The sequence below is a fragment of the Euwallacea fornicatus genome, chromosome 9 (assembly GCF_040115645.1).
Source record: "Euwallacea fornicatus isolate EFF26 chromosome 9, ASM4011564v1, whole genome shotgun sequence".
NCBI classification, from domain to species: domain Eukaryota; kingdom Metazoa; phylum Arthropoda; class Insecta; order Coleoptera; family Curculionidae; genus Euwallacea; species Euwallacea fornicatus.
In genome coordinates this window covers 1,263,704-1,289,949 of record NC_089549.1, presented here as the reverse complement: position 1 = coordinate 1,289,949, position 26,246 = coordinate 1,263,704, and the positions used below count along the sequence as shown (strand labels likewise).

The window sequence follows — 26,246 nt, the reverse complement described above, 5'->3', positions numbered from 1 at the left end:
ATACCGGTATATCAAACTTGCGCAAATCGCTAGATGCTAATGTGAATGTTTATTTGCTCTCCAAAATTAATTACATTTTGTGCTAATAGATTATTAAACGGTCATTATTAGCATCAAAATGCTATTGCAAATTGCGTTGGTTTGTTACAAATTATATGTATTGATATTTGAATTTTTATTATTATTGAGGACTAGATACATTGCTTTTGCGATTTAGGGCCGAATTCAGAAAGGATAATTAAGTGGACAAAATATTGAATCTATGCTCAATTCGTACTCACCCAATTTCCAACAAAAAAATTTGAATTTGGCCCCTAACTTAAAATTAATAATAATTTAACAGATCTTGATATTTGTTGTTACGTTGACTGTCTTTTAAAATAGAAAGTTATTTTGTAATATTTATAATTAGGTAGTTTTATATTATATTTTCCTAACACTCTCTTAACTAAAATTGTTTATATTTAAATTCTACTTATCCTATTATGTCTTTAGGTTAAAAATGAGTTGAAAGAGGTTTTAAAAGCATAAACACAGGGTGTATAAATTTTTCTCCCAGCCGATAACGTAGTTATTGTTTTAGCAAAGAGAATTTTCGTATCGAAGAAAACAATGCTTGTTTGTCACATTTGTTTATTACTAATTTCGTATTTTGAAAAGGAAAATACTATCTTTACCTACGAGGGTGTGCGAAATATCAATTTCCTGCTCGCTTTTTCTACTGGGAAGTCCCACATTTTGCAACTAATTCGGAAAGCACCTCTTATCCTGCATTGGTACGTAAATAACACAATAACACTCATTTGTATCAACGAGTTATTGGCCACAAAATTTAGGACCCTGAATTAACTAACATCCTAATGCTTCCTGGCTTTTAATGATGTAATAGTCACTACACACTTTAATCGATAAATAAAAGAAATAAGTAATAATTTATAAATCGAAACAACAGATTTGACTATTAGATTTAACCTACAAAGGAACTTACGAAACTATGTATGTTAAATTGAATTAAAATGTTTTTTTTTTTTACTGAAATGTAGAGAGCTAGAATAATATACCTAGTGAGAAATGCAAGGTGATACTTAATTATGTGTAATATTGTTAAGGTATCAAAAAAATTCAAGCTAATTTCCAGTCCAAGTTATGTTCTTTAAACTCAAATTTATTATGTTAATTCGAAGTAAAACTGATTGAGAAATATTCAGAAAGGTGTAAAATAAAAGCGATAATGCTCTTATAGGTTGTTATTCAAAGCACTTCCGACGATATATCTGTCTTGAACAATTTTCAACTGATGAGTGCTAAAATTTTCCTTTGTTCGATGCCTGTTGAAATTATTTTTATGTACCTCCATAGCAGTGATGTTGGAAAAAATTCAATTTCCGATTGTATCGTTCTTCCCGATTGAATGTCTAGTTTTCCCTCAAAGATGCAACAAAGTCTCTTCAGGCTGTTGCATAGCTTTACGTATAACTTCTGGAATGTACGTTCGGTATGTTGGCACACTTTCGGCGCAAAAATACTTAGTCACTCACAAAATCAAAAATGTAATAACCTGAACTATCGAATTTTCCTTTTGACATCTTGCAATATTTGTTATGCTTAACAATTGGATAATCGAGACGTAAAAGCAGCCTTAAATGAGAGTAAACAAAATTTTAGCCTGAAAGCACAATCGAAGAACTTTAGGCCCACATTAGACGTTAAAATAGGTTCATGTTAAATATATAATTTGACGAAATCGCAATTTGAATCCCCTTGTGTGTTAGATGGCCAAGCTTGTTTTTTAAATCTTAATATATAAGTGTAGTGGACTTTGTAGTAGGTCTTACTACAACTTACCGTAAAAGCTCTATAATATATCGCTATTATTCTATCCAAAAGATAGTAATTAGTGATACGTTAGTAACAATTTGTTTTAATAAAAATAATTCTCTTAATATCAGTCTCCCATATATGCACATAAAATAGATTGTTCTTATTTTAGCACAGTATCATTTACAATACCTAATACCAAAACCCATTATCTGTAGGTATAGTAGCATTGTACGGTTGAAAATGTTTATTTTACGCTCATCTGAAAAACATTTAACTTCAGATATGCCTATGCAGGTAATAAATTACTTGTTTTATGAAAATAAAATTTTAGCGGTTTACATAAAATTGTTTTTGAGTAATTTATATACTGCATTATAACTTTTCGCACAGTTCATCTTTAAAATTATCAGATTCCCAGGAAAGGTCGTATAAACATTTTCGTCTTCAAAATTGGTAGCCATCTTTAAATAAGAATTTAATTCATTACCTATTTTTATCTCGTTATCTCTACTGATAGGACTGCTGCCTAAACATGGCAGCTATCTCCTCAAGCGATTTGTTTTTGGTTTCTGGAACTTTCTTGTAGATAAATATTAGGAACAACACTTGTAGAATGACGAATATTATGAAGACGTAGGGACCCAAAGCCACCTGAAACAATGTTCTAATAGTAATATCCAGCTCATGAAAGTCTATACGAAACAGTCTATGATCTATGTACTCCTACTAACTGTTCAACTCAAATTCAAGAGGAATTCTATAAGGTGTATAAATCGTCTCTGAGTTTGTTGGTTGCTTCAAGTATATAGTATAAAGAAAAGAAGGATTGGTGTTGAAATGGTCTAGCATTGCAACCTCGTAAATAACATTAGGTAGAGGTTTGGTTGAATGATTAAAAAGCTATATAGTAACAGGGAGGGAATGATGCGAATAGATTTCGAAAATAATTTTTAGAATGTTTCACGGGAAAAAATTGAACATTTCAAACTCAGCGTAACTTTTATTTTAAATAACAATTTCCATATCCGTTATTTATAGTAAACTTGAGATTTTCGAGTTTGATCTCTTTATTACCATGAGCCTTGGATTAAAGATAAAAAATCTGGTATTTGACTTGAAACTTAAAAAAAGATGTAGAAACGTGATTAAAACACTAAACACGATTATGAGATTAAATCCGATTGATTAGATTCGAGCATTTTCGGGCCAGATGAGTTGACTAGGATTTCGGAATCAAACATTTCAATACTTACAGCTAATGGGAGAAAAGCTAATCCCACGAGGAAGTTGGCAGTCCAATTCAGGCATACTGCAAGAGCGCTAGCTGTAGGTCTTGCTGCCTGATTGAATAATTCCGATACTAAGAACCATGGAATGGAACCAGGTCCCGAAGCAAACATGATCACATATACCATCACGAGAATCACGCAGATGATGCCAGCTGCTTGTGATTTATCCTACAAAATAAAATAAAAAATATTATGGAGTAGTTATAAAAAAGTCGGTTAAGTAGCTCAATTATCTTAGCTGCGACCGTATTATCTTTGGAAATAATTTGGTATTTTCGCAGCTAGATTATCGAAACCTGAACCTTTACTTAAAAATTACTCACAGCAAACAGCATGCTGACTGTCAATAAGGCCGTATCTATAGCCATACCGCCAAATCCGATCAGAAGTAGAGTCTTTCTACCTGCTTTCTCAACTAAGAATAGTGAAACTACTGTCATCAAAACATTGATCCCACCCATTCCAAGTGTTGCATAAGTGGAATTTTCGTCGTTGAGTTTGGCCATTTGGAATATTTGAGATGAGAAAAACATTACCTAGAAACATATGTATATTCAATAATGAGGCTGATAATTAAAGGGGCACATGACTATAAACAATAGAGAACAATGCCCCTTTTTTTACACAAATATCGTTTCATAGTAGAATAGAATAACAATCTTTACAGCACTTACCGCGTTGATTCCAGACAACTGCTGAGCTACCATAACAGTTAAAGAAATCACAAGAGGGATTCTCAATGCGCTGTTCGAGATCAGTTCTCTAATAGTGACCTTGGGAACCAATTTCATGGCGTCGGCCTCAGCCCTCATACCATCCATCTCCTCATGTACAGTGATAGTCCCTCGAAGCCACGACAATGCTTTCTGAGATCTGAGTTCGAGGCCTCTGGAAAGAAGGAGAAATTTGGGGGATTCAGGGCAGAAGGGCAAGGTTGCCAGCTGAAAAATGAATAATTCAATAAGCGTCCAATTAGATATGATTTTCAGATATGTTCAGGTTTTCTCTTTTTTATTTTCCCGAAAAACTTTTAAAACATTTTTAACGCCATTGCCGGATTTTCTTTGTATCGTTCGAATTTGTTAAAGACATAAATAATATTAAGAGAATTACTGAAAAAGCCGTAATTTTCAGTTTTTCAAAATTTTGCAAATTTTTAGTCGTTTAAGAGATTTTGAATTTATAATTTGAAACAGAGTTCTTTTGAAGTGCGACATCTATCTCCGTTCTAAGATGATATTAAGAAGGAGGTGGTTTTGTGAAGGTTATTTTAAAAAAACCTCTAAAATGTTGCCAAATCTCGAGCGGTTCCAGAAAAAAAACATAATTTCTATCTTCATTTGAACGTTGTTAGTTGTTAGGATCTGTGGGTTGTTAAGTGGGTTGTTATTCAAATAAAACGAACGTTGTTTTTATAGTCACGTTAGTTTTGTAGATAATATATGACAATTTTGCTGTGTTATAATCATTGGTGAGCATAAATACTTACTTGAAAAATGGCAGGAATAATCGTTAAAGCCAGAAGCGTGGGCCAGTGTTCTGCAGTTCCCAAAACAGATTTTAGACTCACGATCTGAGCAATAAGAATTGAGATCGTGATCACTAACTGATAGACAGTTCCCACTGCTCCTCTGAGGTTTACCGGTGAAATTTCCGCTAGGTACATGGGAGCCAAACCGGCATTTAATCCTGAGTTGATACCTACGGATAATTCATTTTGTAAATGAACAATTATTTTTATCATTTATAACGAAAAACGCTACATTATGTGGTACTCTTATTAGCCCTTTAATCGGTTCCTCCCAGAACTTATAAACACAATAAAACAATTAACATCTATTAATTTCTAACTTCCTGCACATCTCCCCATTCCGTTTACTTACCAATTAAGAATCTGCCTAAAATGATCAGTTCATACGAGGCAGCTGCTTTGGCCGAAGACATGGCGATGACGGCCAGTAATACCAGGATGTTATTAAGCAACAGACCATTTTTTCTTCCAAATCTCTCGGCAACAAAGCCTGAAATAGAAAATTGGAATATGCATCGCAGAATTTAAAAAATCTCAGGAATCTGTTTAAGGATGGTTTAATCACCTGTTCAGATAATTATATACGCACAACTTACTCAAATTAAGTAAGTTAATTTGATGTAAACACGGTTTGACTCTTTTCTTTTTTTTTTCGAAGAATATGAACCACAAGATCTACATGTGAGAATAACTTGAAATTATGGAGGTGCTGCAATTTATATTTGACTCAATGTAACTCTTTCAGGCAATTATGGATATAGACTTCATGGTAAAGCTTCCGCGAAACATTCTCGTTTTTCTATAATGTATTTCCATTAAAACATTAACTTAGTAGAGATTTACAAGTCGCATTTTCCGTCGTTTTAGAAATATTGAGATGGTTCAGTACTTTAGCATAGAATGAATAACTTTATTTCTGAATGTACTGTGTAGATGTATTAGAAATTAGAATAATAGGTAACTCGATGCCCCACACGATGACTAGCTCGGATTCTCGACTTAATTAGCGAGTAAACTAAAATATTTATTAGACAAACAGAGAGTGTAAATTGAAAAGATGTTAATAACCTCACAGAAATTTTTTACATCAGTTTTTGCACTAATTTTTAGCAAAAACATGGGCCTGAAAATCTTCGTTACCGAGATATCCGGTATACAGGGTGCGATGTTAATTTATATTTTGTTTCGTTATTTATACCATACTACCTATGATATGCATATTAAGCATAAATTTAGACTCTACAGGGTTAGACTTTTCGGAGAAATAAAAAATTTCTGTTAAATCTATGTTTTATCTAAATATTGATGAAATTAGTCATCACGGTAGGTCACATAAAAATAGATCGGAACTACATGTGCATTGCGATTACAGTGGTTCAAAATGTTGCTGAATGGTTAAAATCTAAATCGCATTAACTCCTATGTCCTATTGGACTGTGATGGCCCATGGCGCCAGACGTCCATAGGTAAGATAATATATGAACAAGATAAAATGCGAAGGAATACATATAACCACAAGAAGTTGCAAATGGTTACATAACTCACGTTCAGAAATAATGCAAAACTATCAGCTGCATGCAAAAATAGATCTTACTTGGGAGACTTATAGATACCTACATAAATTCTTGTCTAGTATTTATTACTGTCTCCCTGTTACCAATTTTACTGAAATATCGGTTTAAAGTTCTGTTTTAGCCTTCATTTGATACAGTCAACCCATTCGTGTGGACCAATGGGTCAACCGTAGAGTCAAATCTGACAACAACTTTACTGCTGATCAAAATGCAAGTAGTTTCGAATTACTGCTATTTAACAGATAAAAAACGACACCTAGCCTAGGTAAACAAATTAGCTTGTCATAAGGATTAAAAATTCTCATTATTCACGCTGTATCTGGATCAATTCGATTGGTTGACGATCAGTTAATAGTAGCCGCTCCGACTTTGCATCACAAAATAATCCACTATCGTTAATCATTTGGTGATTAAAGCCTAATTGGTTCGAAGTTTCTCTCAAAATGAATCATGTGTAAATCAATGAAGCTTTACAAGTAAACGAGAAGACAAGAAAGCTCTTGGAGTATTAAGGAAAGTTCGTTCAACGGTGGGCTGTTTATGCACTGAGATTTGGTGTTAAAAGATAAACAACAATGGCTTCCTATAACGGGATTATTTAAAGGAGATTTGTGTTTAATTTGCGAAAAGTACGGATATTTGGCCGTAAACAACGTATAACGTTATACTCGCGTATAATGGGCATCTTCCCGCCGAGAGAATTGTGTTATTCGTGACGTAAATTTTTTCGGAGATGACAAAGCTTTCATTTGGTGCTCGTCCAATAACGTATCATCTTCTGCAGCATATTTGAACGTTTTTTACATTATTTAACCCAGTGAACTCATAGTGAATATAAAAAAATCTGTACTTCTACAGAATTTTTTATTTATTCGTGGCATTCGATAATTTGTACAGATATTAGTAAGTTCAGGTTTCTGAAAAGATATTTAAATTTTTGGGATGGTTTCGAATTCGTAACGATCCTTATAAAAGTCCTATTATTAATCCTTGCAGCAATGATGACGTTAGAGATATGGCAGGCTTTGCAACAGGGAGGGTTGCTGCAGCTTCCTCTCATAAAGATGAAGAGAAAAAAGTCCCAAATATAATATTTCAACCCTTATGATTCATTTTTGTGGCGATTTCTTACATTTCATGTGTAAATCACAAAATTTCAACTTGCTGCTCACCCCTGTAGGTCCGACTACAGTTCTAAGCCACCACTAGTTGGTTGTATGTGCACCCTAGACATTCAATATGAAACTATCAAGGAAGTTTCTTGCAAGAGGTTATTTCGAGCCCTGTTTCAACAAGATTTCTTATAGGCTTATAAAAATAAATTTTTCATAACTCTACAAAAATATTAACTATCGTATTGTCTCTGCCAGTAGGAAGATACAGTAATAATTGTAGTGAACAAGCAGTTAAAGTACGCCTACTGAGAGGTCAATGCACATTGTACCGGGTATATGTACGCAAAATGCAATGGAGCCTTGAACTCGGCCGAATCTTGAACTTAATTTCATTGTATTAATTTGAATTGGTGGAATTGAATGGATTTATTTTTAGATAATTCTATGAGGTTTTTTAAACAGACATATGTGAAAAAGTATCTTTTAAAAACGCTTTCACTCCTGCGACAATGCCAATAGAGTAGCCTCTATAACTTGACTTATAAATAACACAGAGGTTTATGTTTAGAATTATTAGCTTTTACTTCGAAATAGAGACAATGAATGTCAGTGATAAAAATACAAAACGGAAATTTGACTGCAAACCGCCCTTGCGATCATTCCCTAGCTGGCGATGATATTGCAATGAACTTAAACATACGAAATCATAAAATATAACAGATGATTAAATGAACTAAGCAAAAACGTAGGTTCGATTTAAAAAATTTTTAAATTTGAAGCAAAGTCACTATATCCATTAAATAAATGAATAATATTATTCCCTTTGGACAGAGTGACTGTAAAATCGCTCTCTGTAGATGGACGCATACCTGTTATAGCTCCTCCAATCATTCCACCAACGCAGAATATCGCCACCATAAGGGAAAACACTAGAGTAATGCTTTCTTGAGATGGTATTTGTCCTCTATTGACCATTGTACTGTTGATCCATGCCTCAATAACCTGTAAATGAAAACAAAATTTATAAACGATGGAAGAGTGATTGGGTACTGAAAAATGGTAATTATGGATAAAAGGGAATGTACATTAGGAATCCCGATGTGCTTGAGCAAATGTAGTTGGAATACATAGTTTTGGTGTCAAGAATATTCGCTATGCAACAGATTTCGTTCACAATAAAGTTACATCACGTGCAAAAGCTTCACCTCCATCTTCTGATTTTCACCATTAAACATTTCCTCAGTTTTTAATCTCAAATTCATATATAGTGAAATGTTAGGAACTTCCAAGATTATGCATTAACAATAAAAATGGGAAATTATCAATTAAAAACAGTGTCACTAATTAATACACGACCAACTTCTTAATGATTAATGCGTAAAAATGAAAGATAATTAAGTTGGATAAACTCGGCCTTACAGTGCGTTACAGATTAAACAAGTCATCTGAGTTAATCAGTTAAAGTTAATTTGATAAACTGCTGATTCACGTAATTTTTCTTGCAATCGAGAGATTTTTGCATATGAATGTTCCATCCCCGGGTGTTCCTGTAAAAGTTCGCAAAAGTCTCAAGGAATTTGTCTCCTGTCCCGTGCAAAGATGCACCCGAAGTCCTTTAATTCTCTTAGGAAGTCGCTAACTTCGAGAAAACAAATAATATGTAAGTTCCCGAAGGTCTCGAAACCTTCAGGAATTTATTTACAATGAAAATTGCGACTGGGTGGAGTATCTCAATTACCAATCTCGGGTATTTCCAATTTGAGATGAGTTTCTGTACATCCGTTCGAAGTTAAATATCGCTGGATAGCTCAAAAAGTGCAACACTATTCGGACATTGATTGAGAATAAAGGAAACTCCCGAATGTATCCAAGAATGTATTTATTCCCAAAAGTATTCGCGAACCTCTAAAAATTCCTGGTTTCAAAAATTTCGAAGAGAGGTGCAATTTTCTCAAGAGACTCCCAAGTTCCAGAGGTTACTAATAAATTATACAGAGCTCTTGTTAAAGGGTACAAAGACTAGACAAAAGGTACGATAAAGAGCAGTTTGGAATTAATATATATATATACGTGTCTTACAGGGTGGCTCAGGCTCAACGCACGACTCGATAACATCTAATCTAAACTATCACAGATATCAATTTTAATAAAACATGATGTGTTAGAGGGTTGGTGGAAAAGTAACGATAATGAAGACAATGTATGCTGCACAAGGTACTGCAGTAATTTTATCTTGTTCTGTTTACCTTTTGTGGATTATTGAGAACACCAGTGTTATAACCATGTTGGAACGAGGACCCCAATGCCGATGCAGCGATAGCAAACGCCAACCTTCCATTGAATCCCTAGAAAAAAAAAATAATGCGTAAAAACATAGATCTCATTATCGATTTCTGAGATATGAAACAATTCCAATTTTTAACACTCTTAGAGGAAATTGCCAAAACACCTTAAAACTGATGTTAAAAGCCGTTGGTAGATCTTTCAATTTTTAGTTTATACCGTTTCAATCTCTTTTCTCTGTTTCAACCGATTCTTTTATTATTCAATGTATGCACACACAACACATAAGATACTACATATTTATAAAAAATGTTTCGCGTCTTCGTAAACCACAAGGCCAACTTGTATGTTAAATGAAGCAAAAATAACAAATAAGAACCGTTGGAATGGTCCACATGTTCGCATTTAGACGCGAAAATTGCATTCCTCTGGACTGCACTCGTCGATAACATATTGTACAGAATCATGGCCAAGAGAGACAATTTAGGACGAAAACGTACACGTTTGTCTTTTTAAAATTAATTATCCACGTTGGACGGAAGGGGGGAGCAGCGAGTTGACCGCTCAGGTGTGTTTGCTTGACCAAAACCAAAATTTTCACCAAAAATATTAATTTTTTTTTGCGATTCCAGTAACCACGTCCTGCAATTGTTTTGAGGCCAATCTTAGGGTGTGCGGTAACGGCAACCAATCTGCAGCCTGCTATAGTGAGTTTAAATTGACTAAGACAGAAATACTACAAATTCCGTTGCACCACTTAAAAAGTGATGAATGCGCACTTTTTATTGTATTACGTATGATGTCTTGTAAGATATGATAATAGTAATTAATTCATAATAAATAGGACGCTCGTCCTCTCATATGGTTTACAATGGTTAGTTCTGGTAACCTGAACCAATGCAAAAACTTTAAAGGCTGCTTTGAGACATAGATGTTAATATCTAGAGCTATTGCAGAAACACGTATACGCGTATGCAAAAAAACTTAACAAATTAGGAAAACTAGGGGTGACGGGGTGAAGTCAGAATCGAAACATGTTTTCGCCAGGTTAATCCAATGTTTCCCTTAATAACTAACCGTTTGAGTACTTTTAAGATACATTGTGTTGGGACTGTGAGTGCGTGCAAATTTCTCAAAATTACTTTATAGATATACAAAACGTTTACGAGTAAGTATGCATATTAATTTGTCTACATATGGATCCGAAATGCTTATTTTATTCAGCATAATTTGCAAACTATCTACGTATTTCTAACTTTGACCTTAGACAGTTGAATAAATTACCGATCCTATTTATGCAGGTACCTAAAATTACCTAATTTAAATATGTTTTCTCTAGATAGGAAGCTTTATTACCGTTTGCTGACATGCGCCGTTGACAAAATTTACCCAATAAAAATTGTGCCTTGTTCAGGTACCAAACCTTTATAGGCCCCAGTTTAAAGGTACCTAAAATATAACGCGCAAAGACTAAGACTTGCGATTACGGACTGGCCCTTATTTTAAGGGATGAAGCTGTAAAGCAAAATATCACTTGGATGAAAAAAAAATTTAAGACCCGTAGGTGTCCAAAATTGGGCGTGACTCGTTTTTAAATGGTAACCCTGTATACGCATTATTCGTCTAAGAGTGGCAAAACATCAGACAAATTGGATATTTTCCAAAGATCTTAACGGATGATGTAGATGATAGGATGGTTTATTTATGTCTTAGTTTGTACTCGATAATGGCACAGCTGAGGAAAACACAACTTCTTGAATTATTTTATTTGAATGACATCTTCAATGAATCATGCCTCATTTATGCTCGGACACGTTCAGACGAATTATGGGAAGTTGACAGGTGATTCTTCAGAAATAGAAAAACGCCCCTTAACAAGTGGTATACGGAGGATTTTTTTTCACCGCAATTGAGATTCTTTGAAAATGAACTTTGATCGGTCAAAATAGATGGACTGTGCAATACTTACAAATGCTATAATACAAGGTCGTTCATAAATTTCTAAATTAGTATTAAAACGAATTTTAAATTTTATTTTGGTGTGATTTTATATCCAAGGGCCGATCCATGACGAGCATTTTATGACACCAAGGTATGTACATAAGGTATGCACCCCTTCAATTAAGGTTGCGAAGAGAACGAATCTCCTAGGGAACGGGGTTATGAGGGCACTAGGCTAACACCATTTTTTGAGCCATGCAAACAAACCACCCGAGGAGTTTGAGGATTATCATGTATATTTTATATGATTTCTTGATAATTCCAGAATCAAACTATATATCTTTTCTTATATAGAAAAACGTACTATTGTGTTGAGGATAGTTCTATTAGGAAAGTAATGCCATAAAATAGAAGCGATGGTGCGGGTAAAGAGCTGTAAATTGTAAATATTGCAACTTGTTGAAATAAATAGATAGTTTGAAGTGGAAGTACAAAACTGAAGTATTCTAATAACAAGTGCTAAATATTACCCTTCAGGACGAAGATTCTCTTGGCTGGTATGGTTTTTATACGTGACATCATAATTTGACCAACAAAAAAAAATCTTAAATTGGTATTCGAAGTAGAAAGATATTTCTTTTTTTCTTAAAAGGAAAGTCAGTTTCCTGAGGTCTATATACACAAAGGTATTTTAATACTAATGGACCGTGGGCAAAAATAATACTAGTTCGACCCATATTCGTGCATCGGTGAAAAAACAGTATACTTACTAGAATTCCGGAAAATAGCATCTTTCCATGCGCTTATGCAAGAAAGATATGTTTTTAGTGTAGTTAACTAACTGGGAATTATGCAGATTTTTAGTGTTTTATAACGAAAATAAAATCATCGACAACTTATCAAAATAAAAGCTGAATCTTATATCTGACCTCCAAATTTTATTTTCAGCTACTGTAACGGTGTTTAAAAAATTAATTTGGAAAGTAAAGAGAAAAGTTATAATTAATTTTTTCCTTCGGGCTTTTTATTGATTCAATATTGAAAATTGAAGGCAATCGAAGTAGCACGCATTTCTTAAGTCACGTAGACCTCAAAGTAATATTCGCAGTGAATAGGAAATAACTATAAAAACAAAAATTTTTAAACGATTATTTTGCATTTATTACTTAGCCAGTGGATAACTACTGAGTGATTTGTAGCCTTAAAATAGCCTGTACCCAAATGCGGATTTTTTTTACGTGCCTGACAGCGAAATTTACGCACTTCGCTTAACAGCAGAATAATAAATTATATATAATTTCTTATATTAACAGACAATATTGCTTGCTAAATTGCCAATCTCCTTTAAAGGAAGGCATGAGCAAATTTGCTTTAGATCAAGTTCCAGCTAATCTTGTGTTATTTCATTTGGTCGAGAAACTCGCTTTTTATCGATAAATCAGAAAAGCGAACCAACGTCACGCATAGTTCTAAATTTTGTAATTCAAATTTAGCTAAACCGCAGCGGAGCAAAGGGCACAAAGTGACTTGGAAGAAAAAGTAAACTTCGGGGGGGAACAAAGTTAACTGTATCTGCCATACTGACAATATTTAATTTTTAAGTCACTTAAAGCGGTTGAAATACAGCAAATATTAGCACGGCAAATATATTTGAGATAGCAATAACCGAGAAGAAAATACTTCACTTGTTATTAAAAGTAAACATAAACCTAATTTTACCATTAAATATGTACAAGGTGTCGAGGAGATTTTTGCACCTTTTTTTACAATTATTCTCGTTCATCATTAGTTTTTTTAAGTAAATTTATTGAGCACTGAAAACTACATTTAGTGGAAAAAATATTTTACATGCGTCAACGATTGCATATGTAAACATATGAATACCATCGAGGAGTCCTCCGTTTCCAAGCTGGAATTTTGCCAATTCAAGCCGTACATTTTTCATGAATTTTGTGCAATTCAGAAGTAAAGGTTGCAGCCTACAGATCAAATGGTGACAATAAATTTCCATGCGATTATTTCTCGGACTATTTTAATGATTGTACAATAAAAGTCAGACAATTGTGTCTATCTCAATAGGCGTTTAAGTTAGAGATAAAATAAGTGCAAAGTTCTCTGGAACGTCTCGGAAAACGTTTTTTTTTTGCCATAAATGAATAAATAATATGTAAAACATTGTTCACTTGAATTCGCCAATTTTGTCGGAGTATGAAGGACGTGCTCTCAGTACAACTTGGCCCAAAATGAGCGGTTATGATTTAAATGTTTTACAACTATTTTGTTTATAATTATGCTTCGTTTTTTTTTTTTTTAAATAACTTTTTTGCAACGATGTGATTCTTCACGTTCAGGCGTTGAAAACCGTGTCGGTTTACACAGGACAAATTTTTAATTGCGTAAACTCCCGTTTGATCCCCGTGGATATTGCCTAAATTAATATCGCACCTATTATCATTAATAAAAAACCAATAAAGTACTTATGTGCATCATACCGCTCACCACCTACTTCAATCCCACATGAGTATAAATGCAGCAGAAGTCAACGTACTAAATTGAATTCTGCGGTACGTTGCGGGGCGTTTCACGAAATTGTCGTATTCGCTTTTCGGGTGTTCCAGTCCTAATGTTAGATGTGAAAATTTCGACGGTAAATGGGGCTGCAGGTACTTACGACTGAAAGTCCTCCGGCACCGACTGAAATTTTATTAACGCCTCCAAAAGCGGGCACACTATCAATAAATTGCAGTTAAAATGTCGTTATGCAAGTGCAAAAAATTGCTTCGACCTTGATTCCGTTGTTAAATTCATAAATGCAAAGTTTTACGAAATATTTCACAATTCGACTCACTTCTGTCCATTTTCTCGGAATCGACCCTTCAACGTCCTTGTCCGCCAGTACTTTTTTTCCGATAAATTTGGCCTCCAGCACCACTCCCTCCACAGCTTCGGTTTTGTCACCACCTTTGCCCATCTCGTCCTTTCACCCAAGTATAAAACTCGCGATTCTGGTACGTTCCTGGCCAAACTAACCAGCCGGGGTTCTTAATTAGCTGCTGTAACTTTAGTCCAAAAACAAACGACCGCTTTCACTACAAGATATCAATAGCCTTGTAAAACTTGCGCGTTACACAAAAATCATGTGGCATGAACAGACAACAGACCGAACCTTTCTACTTTACCTATAGTATTAGTACTGGTGAATTCATTCACTTCTTTTTAAAGAGACTACAACGCGCCATGATAGGCTTATAAAAGGGGCCTGCGCGGGGCGTGTTCGAAATCACTAAATCATATAGGAAGATTAACGCTATTACGTTATAACTTTACGACCGTTACTTGTCCCGACCGCGAAACTTATCAAAATATACCAGTGTGAATGCGTAACTATGATTCGTGAAACTTGACTAACACTTATCAAGGTTCAAGTAAGACCTTATCTGGTCAGTCAACTTTCCATTTAATGGAGACGATTATTCTTAGTAATTTTTACTTATTTTAAGCGAGTTACGTGTAGTCTTTTTTTGTCAGCCAATAATAATTTCATGCTGTTTTCACAATGCGGACGCAAACCAGTTTGAAAAGAGTAATATTTTATATAAAAAAAATACCTATAATTTTTTTTACGTAGGTAATGTATGCTGGGCGGTTTCTTTCGCCATGACATAGAGCGCTAAGCACTAAGCAAAACCTGTAGGTAAAATTTTTGTGAAATTCCGAAAACGACGGAAATACGCACGAAACGTTTTGAAACGACGCTGTTCAGCAAATTTTAAGAAAAAACTAACCCGAACTAACAACCCTGAAATGGCATGCTTTTCTAAATCGTAACAGCCAATAAGTAAGAGTAGGAAACATTGTGTAAGCCCTTTGATAGTCTGATTAAGTCAAAAAAATACACACATGAGCCACTGATCAAATATTTGTATTTGTTTTGTCACATAGTACATATAGCCCAATAAGTACAGTTTGACTGTTACATCGCCAATATATTTCACAATATTTACGCAAATTGGAACAACTACATACATATGCGAAAATATTTGTTCCAATGTAGTGGTTCCCGGAAAATGTCTGCTGGTGCGCACGCTCTACACAGTCACACTAACGCACAGGCGCCCTTATTTTAAATACGCTCACTACTAAGAATTTGCTTCAAATGGCGGTGGAGGAAGGCGTTTTCAATTTTTTACAGTCTTCTGTGCAGTTCCTGCACTTCGCCTTTTCCAGTTAACTTCGGCACAAACGCTGAAATGCGGCGAATCACGAAATGGCCTTTTTCATCCCACCGGTTGTCAGTTTCAATAACGTTTTCAGAAACGCATTGTTTACCTGACCTGATTCTATTTGTTCACGTGACTTCGCTTAAAACTACTTACAGTGAAAACTGATGGATTGTAACTTTATACGCCTCCGAGCGTAGATATGACGAGAAATGGATACAGGCAAAATTGATAATTAGGTTTGATTTGACGCGTTTCGTTACTACAACTGACAATTCCTGACAATATTCGACAACTTTTATTGTCAAATATAATATACAACAACATAATTGTTAAATGTCAAATATTGTCAAATAATGGCCGCGGCAGTAGTGTTACTCTATCACTGACAAATACTGTTTAACGATCATTCAAAAACACTTCCGTATGAGTATGTATGTCAAATATACATGAGGGCCCAATTACTGTTAGAATATACGGATCACATCTAAAATCTTCAAAAGTATCATGATATGAAGCGTGACGCAATTATATTGTTCCTTTCGCGAAAAGCCCATGAAATCACGACTGATGAAATATCAACTCTCAATAACTCATTGGGAAAAGATTTTACTATGAAATTTCGGAGAAATCCCAGTATTTTAACGCACTTAAATAACTTTATTGATGGAACATTGAATTACAATACTGTCAGTCAAATTTTACCCAAATTGGAAATTTCCAGAAAAATAATACGTCACACTTTTTTTATTTAGAAGAGATTACTCCGTGCGTGGGTACAAGTAGGAATACTCGAATAAGTCCTCAAAATTTTAACTGGCAGTCCCAAAGATCATTAATCATATGAATTGAAGCTAAACAAAGAGTAATCGCCAAAATGTCTCATAATTATACCACAGGAGGCAATAGAAGCAAAATTAGATGTTATCCTTGTAACAAATACACACGCACCTTTGCTTTCTTCTTTGACTAATACAAATTCAGTTAAGGAAGAACCGGTTTATCGATTGAGGAAAGAGCCAACCTGAACCAACAAAGAAGCATTGCAGATTAGAGCGGCCATAAAGACATAATTGAAAATCACGTCTCCATAAATTCCTTTAAAATTTTTCGAATCGGTGATGGCTCCCTTCTAAACGAGGGGTTCCTATCAACGATCCGATTAGAACGATTCGAGAGTAATTTGGTAATACGAAACCTTCGTCTAGAAGGGTTCCTCCTATCACCAAATTGCTATCAAGCCATTTCCTTATTTGTTCAAATCAAGGCGTACCGTAGGCAAGACAAACCTGCTTGAGTGTAGGATCTCGAAACTAGGTATTGATAAATGACCCGAAGACACGATTAACATTTCCTATGTGAAAATTAGGTAAAAATACACAGGAAACGGTAAATACTTTTAGATAAAAATATCATTTTTGGTCGGATATTTGTTCGGGTTAGCCATCCTGTATCTGAACTCTGTATCATGATGCGCTTTGAACGGTAGTCAGCCCCATGTATCCCTTACCTGCTATCTCTCTCTCTCTCTGATGACTTTGTATCACGCTAAGCTTTGAAGGGTGGTTGGCATTATGTACCCCGTATATTCTCGTAGATTCTACTAGTATTAATGCGAAAAACGCCAAGGATTGTTCCTTTACAGTGGCAGATCAGTGGCCGTTGGTGCATATTCATATAGTCCCGAACTTCCTTGCAACGTTCAATACCCAGTTATTTTCCAAGGAGTATTTTTGTTCATTCTTCTTCGGTCTTGTCTTATATCAAAATTGCGCCATTGCTCTGAGTGCAATTAAATGCGAGTTTTTGTTTTGTTAATCACAATTCTTATCCAAAAAGAACCCGAACAAAATGGGACTATTCCGGATATACGTATGTAGGTTTATACGAATTTTTGCTTTGTTTTAACGCATGCAATATGTTCTTCAGTTTGTGAAAGTTGTTTAAGAAGCTCTTCGTAGCTGTGAAAAATTGCAATACCCCAGACTTTCTTGGCATTTTGCATTAGTACCTACATGCCTAGGTGAAAATGTGCAATTTTCTCTTTCTTTTTCTCCCCCGACTGATTTTTCTAGGTATTCGGCACTTATTTTAACGAGCGGAGCTCCACTACTACCTACATGCTTGAGTGAATAGTTACGTAGTAGATTCCGTACCAGAATATTTCAAATACAAACATACCGAGGTAGCCATAATAAGTTCTTGCATATCTTAGTTAAATAAATAATTTTGTATTTTTAGATTTAGATTGCCCGTTGTGAAAATAGCCCGTACTTTTTATATGAATATGCAAATCCAAATATTTGTCTTTTTGCAGGCGTCAAAGCTACTGATTTTTCGAAAATGTTGACTTTAGATGCGACTGATAGAGTGATTACTTCTGTGTGATTTCGGGGTCCGAAAGCAAATTTTTAAGCTACAATGCATGTCCATCGCTCAAATCGTAAATAATTGCTGCTATTAAATAGTAACTCACTAAAAGAATCTGGACTTACCTCACTCCAACTCTCCGATTTTCCCATATTTGAAAATATCTTCTAACACAAATCACAATAATAGTAGCCTTTAGTGTACCTAACTACAAAGAGCGGATGTGAGTGATTAATAGGTAAAGATCGGCCACAACCGAAGAACAACACTTCGAAGGCAGGGGACACCTATTGATATTAATTTAAATATTTACACACACCATGTAATAAGTTTTGTCAATAAAGTGGGTCTGTTAGTTCGGGTTAGTTATCTTTTATATCGTGCTACCCTAGCCATAGCTAACTATACATAACTACAATAACATAACTGTTGAAGCAGTTTAAACTTTCGTGGGCAGTTGTGGGTCAATTATTGCCTATTTGAGCTCAATTACTGTCTCCTGTAATATATTGTTCTGTTTAAAAAGAGTTTTTATTAGTTTCTGTAATATCCTGTTTATGTCAGGTACGATCTAAATATAGATACATATGCGTATAGCGCAGACCATTGCTACATGAGACAAGAAGTTCCCGAAGGTAAATCACGAACCAAGATGCTAAGAAATCAATTTTGCGCATTAGATAATGGTCGATTACGTGACGACCATCGATTAAAAAGAAAATTAGGTTTGTGTACTCACAGTGACTCGAAACGAGAATGATGCACCTCATAGATTTTTATTTATAAATTTGGGTCTGCAACTTAACAAATAATTATAAATATTTTTATAATATGCTTTGACATCTACTTATTCTAAATAATGCGTTAAATCAACAATTGAACGGCTTTTAATAAATAAAAAATAGTAAATTTTGAATGTATTTCCTACGTCACGAATAGTAAAAATTTCGACTTAAAAATTCGAGAAAATTAAACGCTCGGACTTTTCGGACGCCCCAGGTATTTGTATTTAACGGGGGAAAATTTGCAATTTTTTTGACGCAAAATAAATTATAATTAACAATTGCAACAACAATCCGAGAAAAATAAACTTTGAAATACGTTTATTGCTGATACTGTTTGTAAAAAAGCAATGCTGATAAAACGTGTCTGCTTTTATCCCCAATGTAGTTTCGTTGCGTATTCCTTGAAAAATGCATAAATCAATATTATACTTATTTACCCATCACAAGTTTTTTCAAAACATCCATATATGATATTGCAACATAGCGAATATACTAACTACATTTATTTTAAAACAGTGACTTACCAAATCGTTATCTTTTGAGTTACTGTCAGCAGTGGTTGTGGATTCGTTAGTTTCTTTTAGATGTTCCTTTTTTCCTAATTGTTTTGTCTACACATAATATTAAAACGCGACATTATTAACAATGTTAACATAATCAGAGGGATTCCTAATTTTTCCCCATCATTCTTTCAAAACGGTTCAAGATTCTCGGGAAGATCAACTAGGTCTCTCTTTACAGCGATTGTTAAAATTCGAAGCATTAGCATTGCTATCTCTGTAATTACACCAGATGGAGAATTCATTAATTTATCGTAAAGTTGTGCGTAGTAATTTGCTGAAAAAGAATGAAAAAAAAATACTATTTCGTCCAGCAGAAACTGAAAAAAGTAACATTCTTGCGACTTTGTTACTTCTATTTGAACCAACGACATTTTCTTAAAGCATTTCTTTATCCCCTTCGTGAATAGAATTTTATTTGTGAGATTTCACGTGTCTCTTTTAAGGCGCTCACTTTTTATGTTTGTAAAATGCGGGCCTTCATTTCCTTGCTCATTTTCATGTAAGTTCGGAGTTACCAAAAACTAATGATGCCTTACACTTGACCTCAAATTAATGATTCCTCCGGAGGTATCCGGATTTTCAAAATTTGTGTTTTAGCAAATCGTTGCGCCTTAAAATATGCAAGTTAATCACTAACTAACCCACTTTCTACATCTTATAATTACAGAGACGCGAACGCATCGAATTCGTACTGTTCTGTATTAAAAGTGACCAGAAAATCTTGAACTCAAATTTCACAAATCTATCCAATAGACCTTCCAAAATAAATGCTTCTGATAACAAGCCATTGCAGGACCTTTTAACAGCATTAAAATGTTTAGCACATTTTTTTCCCTTCGGCTGCTAAAAGGTCAAAAACTGTCTCTATTTGTGAGCTACTGGTTTTACATGCACTATATCAAAGTAATATATGCAGAACCTATTAAGAACCTTTTACATTATTCAAGTGTTAACCAATATTTTTTCTTTAGATTTTAAAAGGGGAAGAAATTTCCTTTTTTTGTGAGCTACTAGTTAAACATATACCATAGCAAAAAAATATAATATGTTCTCACCTCAGATTCCATGTCTTAAAAGTCTGCAGGCTGCTTGTAAAGTCAAAAAAAAAATTATTAGGTAAAATCGAATCCAATCTTGCCTGAATGGCATGAAATCAATTAACCTAAACTGATTTTGGAGCCTACAAAAATCGAAACGTACAACTTTTTTACCGCTATACCATAATGTGACTTTGTTGCATTTAGAGTTATAATACATATTAAAAGTTTTTTTTTATATTTAGTTGAATAAGATTACTGAATTAAAGAGTATATATTTTTACTTTGAAAATAATAAATTTATGTTACAATCATATTTTCAATCAATCTGGGAAAATAAACAGGATGATATGGTTGTTATTTGACCTTTGAATAAATACCACATTTAGCTTAAGGATGTGCTCTAAGTAAGTGATTTTTATCGAATATTTGTCGATCAGGTCGTTTCATCCACCTGTGAGGGTGTCATATAATTACATTGTTGTTGCGGCACTTATCTAAAAACAACTTGTTTTCAATGCCAAAATTGTTTCTATTGCCACAAGTCTGAGATGGCAATGGGATCCATGAGGTATCCTTTGCTACCCAACATTTTTCATGGTATTTGCTTCATTTTGAATATTGGTAGCTACTCACCTCACGGAATTTCAAAATTCTGTTGAACATTTGCATCGATATGAAAGAGAAAAACTGCTATTTCGATTTGTGCGACGACACGCCCTGTATAATATTAGTTTCTTGGATCAGTACGAAGAAGCTCATTTAATCAATTTAATCGTTTACCTCTAAGTTTACCCATTGAAATTGTGCGTTCAGATCCGAGTGTTCAGTTCTAGTTGAGCCACTCTGTAGGTACTAAAGTCCATAGTTTGTACACTTAATATAAACCAATTCGCAGTAAAATAGTTAATCGGAAAAAAGCCGATCTGCCTGCTTTATCTATCATATGAATTTATTTCATTGGTATATACAGGGAGCGCTCTCATTACTGGTACGCAAGTCAACAAAAAGCTACTAAGCGGAAAATGCTAGTTTTACTTAAATTTCAACGTAGAGTGAAGAGTGAGTTACTACTACCAATCTTTTTATACATCCGAAAGCTTATAACTTTTTTGCCCAAGGACATTAGTAATTTATCTTAAACTAATGACTATACATCTACTCTGTAATGTCGTCAGTCATTTTCCACGTTTCATGATAAAAATTCCAAATAACCAGGTGCATATTATTCAGTTTATCATTGGGTCTGTTAATTACGATGCAAACAATTACCAATGGCTGATTAAGTTAAATCCCAATAATATAAACTCGAGATCGTCATTAAATTATTCACTTTGAAATTTCATTATCATGTTTGCACCAAGAACTATCTAAAAGTTGGTTTATTTTGATTTATAGCTCAATGTTTATAAGCGTATGTAAAATTCAATCACTTTCACTAAAACAGTCAAAACAATAATAAAAAATAATTGATTGGGAAATTAAATTTTTATACTGGAAACATGAGACTATGAACATCTATGAGAGCCCTACAACCTTTCTTAGCACCGTTAGGGGTGTACGTCCGTCGCAAATGTCTAGGGATGTTTTATATGTTTGAAAAAATAAATAATTAACAATTGTGGAACTGATTATTTTTAATATATTAATAAAGGATATTTGTTTCTGTATTAGTTACAACAAGAGCATTTAGACTTATTAGTGCCCTGAAGAAACGGTGGATGAAACAAAGCACAAGTTTCTTTCATATAGAAATAATTTAAGCACAGATCTTTTGAATCATTGTAAAAAACTTAAGAAATTAAAATTAACATCTCGTGGGTACCCCTCTGGCTTTCACTACTATCTGGTACCTGCTGGGCATACTTAAAATTAAAGTATCCAATAAATCCTGCCTTATCGCCTGTTTGGAATTTACCAGAAGGCATATTAACAACAAAATATGTTAATACTGCAGTCTGCAATTTTTTTTTAAATTAATAACTGCAGTTTCGGCTTAAGATTATTTTATTTCATATTTAGAGCCACGATTTATTATTTTTAACTTTAAGAAAATACGTTAAAAAGTAATAGACCTAAACACTTGCGATGTGTGTAACTATTTCAAAAATCCACATCTCTGACGTTGTTATTTAAAATTTATCATTTTAAAAATTTTGGGCTTAAAAACAGGCTCAGGTTACTTAAGAATAAAATGTGCAATTAATTCGATTTTATAGGATTAACTATTACTATTAACACGATGATATTTTGAATGAATTTACATCTTTTAGGTGGAACTATTGAATTCGTCATTATTTTCATCTTAATTAACCAGCTCAATATTGAAACGGAGCAAGTAGTGGCGTTCGCTCAATTATCCTATGATTAACGTAATTGACACCTAGTTGCCTGACAATATTTGTTGATCTATAATAAGAGTTAATTAGTGTGATCAGCACTCCTGGAACAAAGAGCTGATTCATTATTGTGTAAGTGGGTACTGCAATGAATGCGGTTAGTTATTGGGTATAGTCGAAGACCCTTATTTGGAGAGTTCAAAGATCACTAACCATCAAATAATACAGAGACATTGCCAGCTCCGGTAGGATGTTGTCCTTGTAACGAGAGATTTGCATAAGAATGAACATATTTTAAATAAATTAATTATTTAAAAGCGTATAAAAAATAATGGGTCATGGTCTGATAAAAGATGGAGACAGTAAAGCACTAACTTCTAGTGCCTTTCTAGGGGAAAACACGTTCGCGACTGTGAAATTCACGATCCGTGTAAACGGTTATGATTCTTTAATTATTTTCTTACTTCACGAATGACAATTTGACACTTTCGTGCCCCACGAAGGCATAGCCCACGATCGTGCTCCGTTACCCGTGCAAAGGTGTCTTTCAGAGTGTCTCGTATGTAAAGGGGCGGAAGGCAGACCTCATTTATTTTTTTGTACATTGTTCGTCTGTAATCGGTTCTTCAAAATGCAGGATCCCGCATCTTATAAAGTTTAATTTCATTTTTAAATAGAAAATTTCAAAATCTTTACAAATATCTTTATTATCTATAAAAGTATCAACATCTCCCCGCTAATGTTATCAATGCGGTTTTGACATTGTCACAATATTATTAAGATTATATCACTTATACGTGTTATCATTGCTATAGAGTAAAAACTTTGTCAATAACCGATAGTTGCATAAATAAAGATAAATTTAAAAAAACAATAGCACGTTGTCATATATATTATATTTTAAAAGTGTCAGTGATTTCACTTGAGTCTGCATTTTGAAAATAGTTTTAAGTATTCTGAGAAATTAATCTTCTGAAATACAGCTTCAACATTAACAAAATCATTGAAACTAAAAAACGTTGATTGCCGCCATATGTTGACTTACACCGAATGTGTATCTCGACTGACTTAAAATTTGATTTTCTTACGACTCGTCTAGAAAATAGAACTTTTCCCCGCGCTCATCTGCCGGCACAAAAAGAACACTTTAGTTCATATACAGAACAGAACTTTTATCTTCAATGTTGCTGTTTTCTCCGCCAATTCCTTAATTTCGCACGTAATTTTTCTAATTATCTGCTCTACTAGAAGCAGCTAATATAGATACACAACAATAGACGAAAATGCCTTTTATTCCTTCTAATTTGGAAATTATTCAGGGGGATAAAAGTAAAACTTTCCTGCCTGGTTGTATAAATAATTATTCAATGCTAGGGGGTTATGTTAAAGCGTTTGCAATTTTTCAAGTGCTTTTATCTGCTTCGTAGAAAAAATAATGTTTTGCAAAATGTCTTAAGTTCTCTTTTCGGTGTCAATTTTGTTTTTTTTTTAATAATAAATAAACAAATAATAAATAATCTGCAGATTCCTTATGCCGGGTGTCCATGCAAACCCTAGACATAGGAGACTAGCATGGAAAATCGTTTTTTTTTTTGCACCTACACCGATTATCCAGTTCAAAAACTTTTACATGAAGTTTATAGTACTCAAGAACGGCCAACTTTCAATTGGATAATCCGTGCAGGTGCAATAAAATTACAAACCCATCTTCCATGATCATCTGGTATATCCAGGATTCGCTTAGACAGTCGTTATTTATGACACCTGAGCTAATATTTCATGTAGGTTTGGGTTTACATGACTGCACAAGCAACTATACAAATTACCCCGATAAGTCCTTTTAAAATAACAATAAACAGAAGCATACAAACAAAAAATTATGTTAAAACCGAATTAGACTCTACTTCTAAGGTGAAGCAATAACGATAACTGCTCGACTAGGATCACTCAGCTGATTCACAAAATTGCTTTTTTATTTATATAACTGCAGTTCTCTAAATAGTGCAAACTAAGCAACAATATTTTTTGAAATGTTTACCTTTTCTTTTAATAATCTGTAAATCACCGACACCGTATGGAACACACTGAATAGTGGAAACCGGTGAAAATGCGTAGAAATACCCTTGATTCGTCCTCGAAGGGCCGGGTAGGGGTGAAATCTAGGCAGGGTTGAAACCGAAGCAGGGATGGATTTTAAGTTTTTTACTAACATTGCATAAGATGAAGCAATTTCGGTATATTTACCATTAAAACTGGTGCACTAAATCATATTGAATGTTCGTATTAAGTGATATTGCAGCATGTATTCAAAATTAACAACAAATTTAGGAATATTGTAACATCTAGGTCGGGCCATTTTTTAGCTGCGTCGTTAAAAATAATTGTAACTTTTGCTTTCTGATATTGAATATTTCTTTTTTCTGATGAATTAGCACGAGACGTGGAGAGATATACGACTTAAGAGAGCATAAGAGTTAAAACAGCTCATAAATTGCAAAAACTTCCGGTGTTTAGATACATGTTAGATTTAATATTTTTGACATTTTAGAAAGTAAATTTATTAGATTTTCAGCATGTATCCGTTGAAACAAATTTATCAGCTGAAACCTTAGATGCCCACTCAGACGAAAAAGCAACGTTATGAGTCACTTTCTTTCCACACCTGTGAAACCACGCTCAAGTGATCGTGATTCCGCGTCTTCTATCCTAAACCATGATGATCCTTATTTGTTTAGTAGATTCCACCACAAAATTCACCCTTCTTGCTATACTCGAATAAAAATATTTAATTTGCCGAAGGAGCGAGAGATTCACAGTATTTTTTTCTGTCTCATAAGAATCATGATTGGAACTTCCATAAGAAGGAAAAACAGGATTGTAAAGTTATAAATAATTTTGATGCGAAATCACACGTCGAACAGGGTGTTGTCACATCAAATGAGTACGTGATGTTTACGTTCACATTTAATAGCAGGCGAAGCTGGAGAAGAGCTTCGAAGAAACTCTGCGGGTCATAAGCAATTATCACATTCTCATTCAGCATATACTGAAAAAATGTATAAAATGTAAGAAAACAACAACAACCATCGGTGTCGTGCCACTACGTATGAGCGTTCGTTATACATCACATGACCTCACGTGAGGTAGCGCCATGTATCTTCAAAACATTAAGTTTCGCGGAAATATGAGTACCTACAAAGTACCAATCTATAATGAGCATACTATATTAAGGGAATGCTCACGACAGTCAACCCATTACAATAATAAGCATCTATTCAACGATGCTTATTCAAAATTAGCTATATATATATATATATATATATATATATATATATATATATATGAGTGAGTTATATATAGAACGTGACTATAGAATGA

At 34.1% G+C, this 26,246-nt stretch overlaps 1 protein-coding gene across 7 annotated transcripts in view; it reads right to left on the bottom strand.

Moving 5' to 3' along the window:
- Positions 1-413: 413 nt before the first annotated feature.
- Positions 414-26,246, bottom strand: part of LOC136341155 (solute carrier family 2, facilitated glucose transporter member 3-like) — a 32,085-nt gene continuing 6,252 nt past the window's right edge. For 3 of the 7 annotated variants that reach the window (XM_066285816.1, XM_066285815.1, XM_066285821.1), the window contains 8 exons: positions 9,577-9,675; positions 8,200-8,332; positions 4,994-5,131; positions 4,600-4,811; positions 3,785-4,051; positions 3,434-3,646; positions 3,075-3,278; positions 414-2,472 (listed from right to left, as the gene is read on the bottom strand). In XM_066285816.1, coding sequence (XP_066141913.1) covers positions 2,329-2,472; positions 3,075-3,278; positions 3,434-3,646; positions 3,785-4,051; positions 4,600-4,811; positions 4,994-5,131; positions 8,200-8,332; positions 9,577-9,675 — 1,410 coding nt within the window. In that variant the 3' untranslated portion in view covers positions 414-2,328. Of the gene's footprint in view, positions 2,473-3,074; positions 3,279-3,433; positions 3,647-3,784; positions 4,052-4,599; positions 4,812-4,993; positions 5,132-8,199; positions 8,333-9,576; positions 9,676-14,402; positions 14,786-18,269; positions 18,541-19,453; positions 19,541-20,547; positions 20,581-24,906; positions 24,991-26,246 lie in introns of those variants that run through there. The other 4 variants (XM_066285818.1, XM_066285820.1, XM_066285822.1 and 1 more) reach the window with 4 other exon arrangements.